This window comes from Chrysemys picta, unplaced genomic scaffold, assembly GCF_011386835.1.
Source record: "Chrysemys picta bellii isolate R12L10 unplaced genomic scaffold, ASM1138683v2 scaf3, whole genome shotgun sequence".
In the NCBI taxonomy this organism is placed as follows: domain Eukaryota; kingdom Metazoa; phylum Chordata; order Testudines; family Emydidae; genus Chrysemys; species Chrysemys picta.
Window position 1 is genome coordinate 162,221 of NW_027052710.1, and position 12,356 is coordinate 174,576.

General features: G+C 45.6%; 1 protein-coding gene across 1 annotated transcript in view; it reads right to left on the reverse strand.

Moving 5' to 3' along the window:
• Positions 1-633: 633 nt before the first annotated feature.
• Positions 634-12,356, reverse strand: part of LOC135977542 (intelectin-like protein) — a 23,073-nt gene continuing 11,350 nt past the window's right edge. Inside the window, exons 2-5 of the mRNA XM_065578806.1 lie at positions 12,219-12,352; positions 11,277-11,397; positions 2,766-2,869; positions 634-878 (exon numbers count right to left, since the gene is read on the reverse strand). Of these exons, the coding sequence (XP_065434878.1) occupies positions 726-878; positions 2,766-2,869; positions 11,277-11,397; positions 12,219-12,352 (512 nt within the window). The 3' untranslated portion in view covers positions 634-725. The remainder of the gene's footprint in view (positions 879-2,765; positions 2,870-11,276; positions 11,398-12,218; positions 12,353-12,356) is intronic.

Here is a 12,356-nt window from a genome sequence, read left to right on the forward strand (position 1 = left end):
ACTACCTTAGTTTATACAGGTAAAAAGGGTGCGAACTTAACAAGAGGACAAAGAAAGCAGAACTGACAAGTTTACCTGAGGCTAGACATACATATTCAATTACAGATCTCCGGCTAATGTTCCACCATTAGCTTAAGTGGACTCATTGTTTATGTCTTAATGTTCCTGTTCCTGACACCTGTATTTCAGCATTCCTTATTTCTGCTTAAAGGTACATACAGCATTTCTTTAATCCATTCTACTTTTACAATATAATTCATTCTACTTTCAAAAAAGCTAATTCCCTGGATGACCAGCAGGCGCCGTGGAGGTGAGCATCGTACTGCCACAGGGTCCTCAAGGAGACATGAAGAGGTCAGAGGTGCAGTTAACTCAGGAGCTGTGACAACTTCATCACCTCCTGGGCCTTATTCCCCGCGTCTGTAACATAGGAAAAAGTGCGCTGCCCTCCTTGGCAAAGTGCTTTCAGATCTAGGGACCCAGAGCGCTAGCTAAGGGCCAGGTGTTCGTAATGAAAGCAGTCCCTGATCCTGACTGGTGCTGAGAACGTCTCAGCCCTCTCTGGGTCGCAAGGAGAGTAATTCACACTGAGACCCCAGCGCACTTCACTTTTTTTTATTTGCATCACAGATGTCTACAGCTGAGGCCATAATACTCCTCCCAGGGAGCAGCTCCCGCTGGAGCGAAGCAGCATCCTTCCCTGGGTCACGCCAGCCTTTCCGGACTCAGCGGTAGAACAGCAGCACTGCGGATTCAATCATCTCCTTGGATACGCTCCAGTGTTGATGGGTTCCATAGCCATCCCCGGCAAAGGCAGGGAAATCGCTGCACTGAATCGGGTTCCTTTCTGGGAAGAACCCTCCTCCACCCAGGCAGTGCTGAGGATAGAACAGAGGAATTGCCAGATGGGAGCAGAGCAGGGGCCCATATAGCCGCTCTCCTGTTTCCAGGCCAGTGCCAGCTGCTTCAGAGGAAAGTGCAAGAAACCCTGCAATGGCCACTTGGCGAATAATTTGCCCACAGAGAAAGTTACCTCCTGACCCCCCACAGTCAGAAGTCAGCTAATGCCCTGAAGCATGAGGGTTTAAATCCCTTCCTAACTCTTGGGACCAGAGCCTCCACTGCCCTGACTTACTCCAGTGCAATGGGCCCCCAGATGCCAGCGTTTGCCACTCTCTTTGCACTGGTGTGAACGTCTGTACAAGGGGCAGGGCCAGTTTAGGCCATTGGGTTTTGTTGTAGTTATTTATTATTTACACTGCAGTACCACTTCGGAGCCCCAGTCCTGGGCAGGCCCTCTGGTGCTAGGTGCTGTACAGACACAGAACATAAATACGGCCCATGCCCCAAGGTGCTCACAATTTATCCCTTACCATAGGAGTTTCGGGGAGGCCTGCACTGGAAAGGTTGGCAGGGCCCAGAAAGCCTGATGCAGGAATCCCTGCGGGAGCTTCTCTGGCATGTGCTATGCAAGTTGTCACACTACAAGATCCATCATACTGGCCCTTCTGGCCTTTGAATCTGTGGATCTGTGAAGGCACCAGAGAAGGGGCTGCTGGGGAAGGGGCTGCATTGGTGTGTATCACACCCTAGAACAGAAATCAAGTCTTGAGCTGTGGAAGCAGCGTGGCCTAGTGGATACAGCACTAGACTGGGACTCAGGTGATCTGGGTTTTATTCCTGGCTCTGCCTCTCTGTGCCTCAGTTTCCCCTTCTGTAAAATGGGGGTGATGATACTGACCTCCTTTGTACAGCACTTTAAGATTTGATGAAAAACACCATACCAGAACTAGGGATTATTATTACAAATGCTACAGCTAGGGCCTTACCAAATTCATGGTTCATTATGGTCAATTTCATGGTCATAGTATTTTAAAAATCGTAAATTTCATAATTTCAGGTTCTTAAATCTGAAATTTCACGGTGTTGTAATTGTAGGGGTCCTGACCCAAAAAGGAGTTGGGGGCGGGTCACAAGGTTATTGTAGGGGGCGTTGCGGAACTTCTACCCTTACTTCTGCGCTGCTGCTGGTGGGGCGCTGCCTTCAGAGCTGGGCTCCCAGCCAATATCCGCTGCCTTCCAGCTTCCCAGCTCTGACGTCAGCACAGACTTAAGGGTGGCAATACCAGGACCCCCATAAAATAACCTTGTGAACCCCTGCAATTCGCTTTTTCGGTCTGGACCCCCAATCTGAGAAATGCTGGTCTCCCCCAGGAACTCTGCATAGTATAGGGCAAAAGCACACAAAAGACCAGATTTCACAGCGGGAAACCACATTTCACAGTCCATCATGCATTTTTCATGGCTATGAATTTGGTAGGGCCATAGCTACAACTCAGAGCCCCATGGACCTCTCTGGGTCAGGAGCAGACCCTGAGTAGGTTTGATTCACTCTCGGCTCCCCGTGGCAGATGCTTTGGCTGCAGGACCCCTGGTGGCAGAAATTACACCTCGGAAGACTTCCCAGTGGTGCTAAGTGCCCACAGCAGCTTCTGACAACAGAGCTCCTGTGAGCTGTTCCCTCCCAGCAAGTCTCCCCAAAGGAGAGATTTAACATCCACCCCCTTGGCCTGTCCTGGGCTTCCATGTGTACAGCTGTCCCTGCTGGCACAGGGAGCACAAACTGAACCCACCCTGCGCCAGTGCCGAGCTAAAAGCAGTTCTTGTGCATCCGGCCAGCTCTGACAGTGACACTAGACAGCCCCAAGGCTGATCAGCACTGGCCTTTGCTCCACAGCTAACCCCCACTCTGACCAGATACTCACATGCTCGGTGTTACAGCCAGTGACTTTCACCCCAGCACACAGAGCCATGGCCGCCTTCTCAGTATTAAACACGCGGAACTGGATGTAGCCAGGGATGAATTCATCTGGTGACAGAAAAGGGCAGGTCAGGACCACTGTTTGCCATGGAGAGGCAGAGAGAAGGAACAGTGGTCCAATCTCAGCTGGTCCTTCAGTAAGTCCCTGTGTGTGAACTGGGAATGATGGGGGACTAAGGATCAGGAACTCCAGCCCCAGAGATGATCAGGAATTACCAGTCTCAGCCGGGCCGTTCACAGCTCTGTCACTTGCAGGGCATCTTTAAATTCCTAAGAGCTGGTTTGTGTGCAGTTGCCATGTAGAATGTGTGAAAGTGAAATTAATTATATTAAAGAAATAGAATGAATTAAAGAATGCTGTATGTACCTTTTAGTAGAAATGAGAAATGCTGCAAGCCAGGGGGGCAGGAAAGCAGACATTAACTGCTTAACTTGCCACTTAAGGGCAATTGGTGAAGCATTAGTCTTAGATCGATAAGAGTTAACAAGGAAGCAGGATATGCATATTATGCTCCATGCATATTTTACAATTTTGCTCTCTCTGTCCCTTTGTTTAGTTCGCACCCTTTTATCTGTATAAATAAGACTGTTTGAATCTTGCATGGAGGCTCACATTATCTGAATGTATTAGCAGAGCGCTGTGCTAATAAAACAGAGTGGTCTGACAAACTATGAGTCCTGAGTCTAACTTTGACAATTTGGAGGTTCCACCGAGATGGCAACCGTCTTCACTGGGGCTGTGTGATTCCTGACCGTTTTTGTAGGACGACCGTGGTAGCCGGCACCTGGGCATTTGGCCCGAGCGGTCCTCCTCCTGAACGGAAGGGTGCACGACCACAGTGAGGTCTACGCCATCGAACCTGTTGGTTCCCACTCTGTTCTGGTAGGGATCCCGGGATCTGACATCAGGAATCTGGTCAGGTAATTATTTCTGTGTTTTGTCCGGACTGAGGACTGTTCTGTCTGTGTCTATCCGTCCTCCTGTGGAGTGTTTGAGTCTGGGTGCCATCTCCATCCGGGGATTGGCCGACCAAGGGGTTCCTGTCCCCGCGGTCTGAGTGAGTGAAATCTGCACAATCGCAGCCGCACCGCACCTTGGGTAAAACCCTTGGTGTGAAAGCAAGGGCGACTGAGGCAGTAGCCTGTGGGCTCCTTTTGTGTGTTGCACCGGGCATCGCTCTGACGAACCCGAATTTCCTTCTTGTGTGATTGGTGTGTGTAAAGTCCTCCTGTATTGGTAACCAGACGTCTAAGTCGGGACAGTTCCCTAAAGGAACGCCGGCTCAGTTTTAGGAAGGGTCCAGACACCTGTAAATTTCTGGAAAAATGGTCTAGGCTAACTCAGGGAGATCCCAAAACTCAGTGGCCACTGTTAAAACCTTGGAACAAGGACCGAGTGGACATCTTAAAAAAAACAAACTCGGTCAGCCTAAAACTAAATTGGCTAAAGGAGAGGTTAATTGTTTCATGCAGTGGTGGGAAGAGGCAAATCGTAGGTGGACAAAATCAAAACTCACCTCTCTCAAATATTCAAATAATAAATTAAAAGCTTTATTAAAAGCCTCCTCTCCCACCACCAGACTGAGCGCTCCCCTTCACCCTGTTCTCTGACAAAAAAAAACAACAACCCCGGATCGATCCCAACTCCCTTCATACTCCCCTCTCATTGTAAAAAGGATAAAATGCCCCTTGTTCTGTTCCCCTTCGTTGTCTGCCTCAGAAACTGATTCTTTAGTGTTCCATTACCAATTCAGCAAGGAGGGCGGGCTCCTCAACTAGCCCCCACCCTTCCTGGGCCCTTTCCTTAAGCATTTCTTTCAAAATTGTGAAATGACCACAATATCACTCACAAAAATGGTTCATTGGAAAAAGCAGGATTGGGCCCAGACAAGCAGGCAAGCAACAGATAAAGAAACTAAAAAAAAACACAGGTTGGAAGCCCTAAGGGCATAGTGTCAGGAGTAAGTGCAAACATGAACCCCTGGAACAATACTTAAAATGGTGAAATCTGAGTTGATAAAGGTGTCATTTTGGGAAATAAACAAGTGATTTAAGGAAAGAGAGTGAAAAGTTAACTCTACAGAGACTGGAGAGAATTAAACAGTTAAACTTTGTGAAAATGTTTAAAAGGATCTTGTTAAAAGAATTCTTGGTTTCTTTGCAGCCATTCTAAAGGAAAAATGGGCCCTTTTCCAGAGGAATGTCTGTAAATAATCCAGGTAAAGAGACTATCTAATTAAAATCATTTGACTCTGGACAATTGAGTCAAATTTGCTAAAAGAACATAGGGGGGGTTCTATTGGAACTTAACTGCCCCAAATGTATAAAAGGTAATGTAATCTATGTACAGCTATGTAAAAACAAAGCAGTGTAAGAGGGATGTTAAGGGAGAGAAAATGTGTATGTATCTGTCTGTCTGTGGGAATATGTGAGGTTTGTAAAATTCCTGTGTTGTAAGTTTAAGATAAATTGGTTTTGTTTTGTTTATAATGCCACTAAAAATCCATTTGACTCTTTAATTCAAAGCTGCAAAACTGACAGACCTTTTTGCCAGACACAGGTAATCAGTGTTGGTTGACTTTGAGATTTGGTATTTAACCCTTAAGGGGTAACTTGATTCTTTACAAAATTTAAATGTTCTCAAATAAAGACCAAGTCATGACTGCAGCAGGACAGTCAAAATCAGAAAAATAGGGAGAGATTCTGGATTCTGTTTTTGTAACAAAATAGCAAATGAAAGCTGTAGGAAAAGAATAAAATCAGTGGCCCTCTGAAGCAACAGCAGGGGTGAGGTGCACAAAACAAAAAGAAGAAATGTTAGAAACACTGAGCCTTAAAATGGCTCTGTGTAATCAGACTGTCACTTTGATAAGGGTAAATAAAACTCTGTAAGAACAAAAGAAACAGTTACACTTATGTAAAAATTAATATGGCTAATGTTTTAAAAGTTAAAGTATAGAAGGAATGTGCAGACGTGTGCAGTGTATATTATAGAGGGGGTAAAAGAAATGCAAACGAAACATGCTACTTAATTAAAATCCTATTCGGGCTCCAAAGGAGCCACAATAGACTGTTCTTTTTCAGATCTATGTGTGTTTTGGAAGCAAGAGTTAAAAGTAATCAAAACTCTGGTAAAAGTTAATTGTGTTCCTTTTAAGACAGAGTCTCTGAGCTCTGCTAATGGTTTTGAATCCAAAAGCCAAGCCTGTGTGGATGCAAATTATCTAACTGATAAAGGAAGTGAGAGAACTGCCAGCACAAAGAAGTTGCAGATAAAGAACATACCTGGTCAGCAAACAAATTGTCTAAATAAAAGGCACGGTATAACAAGATACCTTTAATTAAAATAAATTTAATGTTACTACGTACCCCTGTAACAATGTATAGTGTGTATGATTTTTGAAGAAAAAAAATCCTTTATGGTAATGATGCTTTTCAGCTGTTACCTGTGAACAAACTTAAAGCTTAACACAGCAGGAAAGATATTGTAACCTTGGTCTGCTGTAAAGGGAAAACTGAGGTACACCACCTCATGGATTTAATGACTGAACAGTGGGATAATTTCCTCATAACTCTTAAAAGATAGAAGCCATTAAAACCTGGCCTGCCTATAGAACAAAAACACAGGAAAATATGGAGGTAATTCCTCTTGTTTTGCCTGCAATCAGCAAGGGTATTTGTAAAAGAAAGGAATATTTTAAGCAATAATGAATGCCACCCCAAAAAGGGTAGAAAAAATATTATTTTTGTCTTTCAGGAAAAGCTAATATCAGCTACAGGACAACCTAATAAGAAACAAATAAAAGTGGGTATGCTTATCCATGCCTGTTGCTCCAAAGCCCTGTAGTAAAGACATCTCACTAGGATCCTGTATGTGGGATAAAATGAATAATGAGACCAAAGTACTGTATAATGGGCTATGTGTATGTGTTAATTCTTGGGGGGAAAAGTGTTTTAAAAGAATGGAAGTGTTAGCAACCTTCCAATAGACAAATGTGAATGTAATGTAAGTACTGTGTTTACAAAAGTTAAGGTAATATAGTTCCTAAAACAAACAAAAGGGCAATGTGGGAAACCAAACCATTCATATTATACATGCAAATGGCAGCATGTTAAGAATTGCCACTGCAGAAAGACATAACAGCTTACCATTGGTATAATGTATTTTCTGAATGGTCTCCCACAACTACTGGCGTACTAATGTTACTAACCCTAATTGGTTTTGATTTTAAATTGTATGTGTTTAATTGTAACGTTTAAAATGTGCTGTTGGATAAAACAAATGTATGCAAAGCTAGAGCCACAGGCCCAAATCACCTCCCAGTATTTTCTATTACATGGACTAAATAAGAAGTGACACTGGCGATTAATAATCTTGGTGTCAAAAGGGGGATATGTAGGAGCAGGATCTTATAATGTCCCATAGGAATTAATGTATGATTTGATTTCATCCCTGTCAGCCACCCTTTTTGAATAGCAGAAAGGAATGACAGACCAGAACAATCCTTATGACTGATTATGGTCACCCTTTTGTTTTAGAATAAGTTATAATGTCTACTATGGTTTCCTATATGTATTACAAAGTAGGCCTCTAGTTAAATATACATATTGTGTCTATGTTAAGTAGATTAGAGGAACATTGAAGGCCTGGGTCTCAATGTAAATTGTCTTGGTTATTGATTGTAAAACTTAGCAAGGTTTAATTTGCAATGCCTTTTTTGCTCCATATAAAATACTACTGTTTGTATTCTCAATCTGTGTGAATAAGGAATGTATGCATCAGGAAAAGATAAGGTGTGAAGGCCATTGTTATAGCCAGAGTCAAGGAAGAAGAAGTAAAGAGACTTAAAGGACATCAAAAAAATCATTAGGTACTGCTTACTATCCAGATGGCTGTTAAACTGTCTGGCATCACAGCGTGCATACATGCTTCGCAGTGTAAGAAGGCACCCCCCAGCAAACCAATCACCTCAGGACCACGCAGAGTCAATTTTGACTCCAGAAAAAGACGTAGAGGAACAGCCTGCAATACCTTACCATCTACGCTCTCGTAAGGGTTGCCAGAAGCAGACGAGGACCTAAAGCAAGGCCCATAAAGAAGCAGTAGTGAGCCTAGCGCCTGCTGCCTGGTGGATGTAAAACCGTGACTGCGGTTCCCTCAGTTGAGGTTGTCAGAACCGGAAGGGCCTTGCCTGCAACATGTGCCTCTGGTGGCGCCTGTTCCTCAGCTGCTGGTGTCTTAAGGTCTGGGGAGTCCACAATGACAATTCTTTTATCCAGCAGCAAGTGTGGATAGCTCAGACTCTTAATATTTCTAATTGCTGGGTCTGCAGCCACATCCCAGCCCACTCTCAAGCTGGTGTTCCTGTCCTGGCAATCCCACTCAATTCCCCAGACCTCACTGGAGGACCTCTTCCGTTTAACAGAACATGGAACAATAATGACACTTGGGAAGCAGTGGGAATAAATGCATCTAAATGGATAAGTGTGGTGGAGGGAAAAGGTCATTGGTGTTGGGTGTGTAATGGGACAGGGCTGGATCTGGGAAAAAGTCATTGCCTTCAGCATATTGTGGTCAATGGTGTATGGGATTATTCAAACAAAACTAAAGAGTGGTGGGCCGGGTATGGGGATATGAATTTTTTTCTCAACCTGGGATCAAACAGAAAAATCAAGCTCATGTTCCCCCTACAGTAACCTTAGTGAAAACAATACAATCTTTCAATGCCATGCAAATAACACCACTCCTCGTAAGGAGAATTACCCTGTGCCCTTCGGAGGATATTACTCCTCCTTTGTAGGCACCTATGTGACAAATGGGTGCAACCGACCCTTCCCAGCCTTAATAGGCCATCATTGGGTTTGTGGAACCAAAGCTTATACTGTGTTACCAGCTAACTGGTCAGGTATCTGTTATCCCGCCCGACTCTTCCCACAATTCCGAGTGCTGGGGTCCTTCCCACGAGAACGCCTCCGTAATTTCAGGCGAAGAAGAAGGGACTTATCAGATGCCCAATGGTATGTAAATAACATAAGCCCCTTGACCTGGGAAGAGGCCATTGGCGGTTCCCTTATCCCACTTGGGGGAGTAATACACCATGCAAAAAGGCTCCTAAGGTTACAAACAGTAGTTGAAATAATGGCAAAAGAAACCGGAGAGAGTTTAAAGACCCTGGCCAAAGAAACAGGGGTGCTCCGACAGATGGCCCTCCAAAACCGTCAGGCATTGGACATAGTGCTGGCGGCCAAAGGAGGGACCTGTGCTCTCATTGGAAAGAATGTTGTGTGTTTATACCTGACGACACCAATGAGGTAATAGATCGTGCTAGTCACTTAGAACAAATTGCATATCTTCCCCATGAAGAGCCAAGTTCTTTATGGAAGTGGCTAAGTAACCTATTCAATTTCTCTGGCACAGGAAACTGGTTGTTTCAGGGAGCCCTGACTATCCTGTGTGGAATCCCAATGATTTTTGTATGTTTTCAGTTAATCTCCTGTTGTATCCAGAATTGTGTAAGGTATGCCACCCAGGTGACTACCCCAAAACAGAGTGCTAATATGATGATGTTAAATATCACTGATGAATGAAGAGATAAAGAACTATTAATATGTGGAACCCAGTAATTGTTGGTCTTTGCGTAAGCTTGACCAAAAGGAGGGATTGTGAAAGTGAAATTAATTATATTAAAGAAATAGAATGAATTAAAGAATGCTGTATGTACCTTTTAGTAGAAATGAGAAATGCTGCAAGCCAGGGGGGCAGGAAAGCAGACATTAACTGCTTAACTTGCCACTTAAGGGCAATTGGTGAAGCATTAGTCTTAGATCGATAAGAGTTAACAAGGAAGCAGGATATGCATATTATGCTCCATGCATATTTTACAATTTTGCTCTCTCTGTCCCTTTGTTTAGTTCGCACCCTTTTATCTGTATAAATAAGACTGTTTGAATCTTGCATGGAGGCTCACATTATCTGAATGTATTAGCAGAGCGCTGTGCTAATAAAACAGAGTGGTCTGACAAACTATGAGTCCTGAGTCTAACTTTGACAAATGTTAAAGTGGGAAACACACACCGTGCTCTCTCCTGGGGATTTTCCATTTGCTCTCTCTCGTTTCATCGTTTTCCCTTTCTCTAAATCAGTGATACTCAGACTGCAGCTTGACAGCGCAAGTGGCTCTTCAATGTGTCTCCTGCGGCTCTTTGCAGCACATGATATTGAAACACTTTTTGATTTAATTATTAACCAGTGTAAGATATTAACCAATCAGGATGCTTTTACTATGTTATTAACCAGATAAGTTATCAATTGGCACTAAGTTATTAACTTATTAGCTGTGAGAATAATATATAAATATTTTGCCTGTCATACTGTTTAAATATGACTAGTACTATAGTAGATGAAACAATTAATTCACACCCCTGTGGCTCTTGTGGGTAATGTTGATCACTAATTTGACTCCTGAACCTCTGAGGTCTGAGTATCACAGCTCTAAACAAAGATTATCCAGACTGGAACAGGCCCAGGGCTTAAATTCAGAGGGAGCTGTCTAGAGCAGAGCTCTGGTGAATATTTTCACACACCCCTGGAGCTCTTACACCATGTTGGGGGTGGGCACATGGGGGGGGGCTCTGGGAAATACTCCTGGAGGAATTCTGTGGCACTGCTCAATGCAGAATTTTGCAGAAATTAATGTTTTTTTGTGCAGAATTTCCTTTCCCCCACAGAAATGGGCTGCAGTGCTGCTGGCCACCAGTAGGGGCTGCTGGATCCAGCCTAGCCCAGCTCACACATAGAAGACACTGCCGGGGGCAGGGAGAGAGCTAGAGGGTTCCTGGCAGCGAAGGGAAGGAGGCAGCGCACAGCAAACTCTGTGCAAGCCCTGCCCGGGCCCCAGCATTAGGCTCTGTCTCCCTTTGGATCCCTGGGCTCTGAGGAGGAGGAGGAGGAGGGGGGTGGGTGGGTGCCTGGGCTGGGGGGGCGTTGCAGCTGGGCTCTGCGGGGAAGGGGTGTGGGTATCTGGGCAAAGGGGGCCATGGCTGGGCTCTGTGGGGAGAAGGGGGTTTGAGCATATTGTCTGGGGGGGGGGGCAGCGGCAGTGCTCTGGGAGGAAGGGGGTGTGACTGTCTGTCGCCCCCGTTGGGCTCTGGGAGAGAGGAGGTAGAGAAGCAGGATCTGGGTTGTCATAGGGGTTTCTTTAACTCTCTACTCCTGGGGGAAAATATTTGTGTTTCTGTATTGTTACAGACAGACTTGCTGACAGGTATTTTGAAATAAATTACCAAAATAATTGAAACTGGCGTGACAAGTAACATTTGCAGAATTTTAAAATATTGTGTGCAGAATTTTTAATGTTTTGGCACAGAATTCCCCCAGGGGTGAGAATTTAAGCCTTGGGCAGGGCTGATCTGTGCAGCTGGAGAGGCAGAACCCGCATGCTCACTGCAGACTTACTTTGGCCGTTTGGAGAGTAATAGTTGGCGGTTTGCTGAGCATCGCCATAGTCGTAGATGACGGGCACGGCGGGGCCATTGTCAGCCTTGCAGACGCCGGTGCCGTATTTCACTGGGTATTTCTGGGAGACACAAACACAGCGAGAATCCAGTGTTAGTTTCTGTCCCTGTGGCAGGGCAGCTCCAGCACAGACAAGTCAGCTTCACTGACACATGCTCTCTGGGTGATTTGTTCAGTCAGTGCCACTGCCCACACAGGCCAGCCCTAGGGCACAGCAGTGACCGCAGCAGTGGGCAGAGAAATCTGGCATGTCAAGGTACCATTTATCTCAGCCTCTTTGGGACAGGGACTGTTGTTCTGTTCTGGGTCCGTACAGCACCTAGCACCGTGGGGCCCTTGTCTGTGGTGGGGGAGTCTCCTAGGGGCTAGCACAATGCAGGCAGTAAATGATAATAGGTGAGAATCAGCATGTGTCCAGCACCATTGCCCACCACCCTGGCACTGAGGAAATATCCCTGGTAGGACGCCTGAACCCCAAAACCGGGCTCAAGGGTGAGTAGAGGGCCTGCTCTAGCACCAAATCACCTGTGTCCAATGGCCCCCATCTCCAGGGTGTGAGGTGGGGTCAGTCTCCGTGGCCCATTCAGCCTCTCTGCTGAGTCTGTCAGCAGGTCAGAGACAAGAGATGTGGCTGGTTTGGGACATGAACACCAGCAGTTTCCTGAGACCGGCCAACTCATCTCACACCAAGGTCACAGTCAGATTCCAACAGGCTGTGTCTAGGGGAAGGCTCCTTGTCCCATTATCGGCCCCCCAGCATGGAGCACTTTTAGAGTGTTGAGAATTTGTTCACCCCAGCTCCTCCATCTACACTGGGGCCAGCAGAGCCACCCGGACCCTCCTGCACACACCCCTCCAAAGCCCCCAGCCCAGTGCCATCACCTGGTAGAGTTTGAGGAGGTTCCCCCCCTCCGAGGACAGGAAGCTGGTCTCGGTGTGGTACCTCAGGATGGACTTGTTCTTCCATTCCTTCAGAGGCGTCTTGTTAGTTACGTGCCACACAGACAGGTCCTGGGCTTG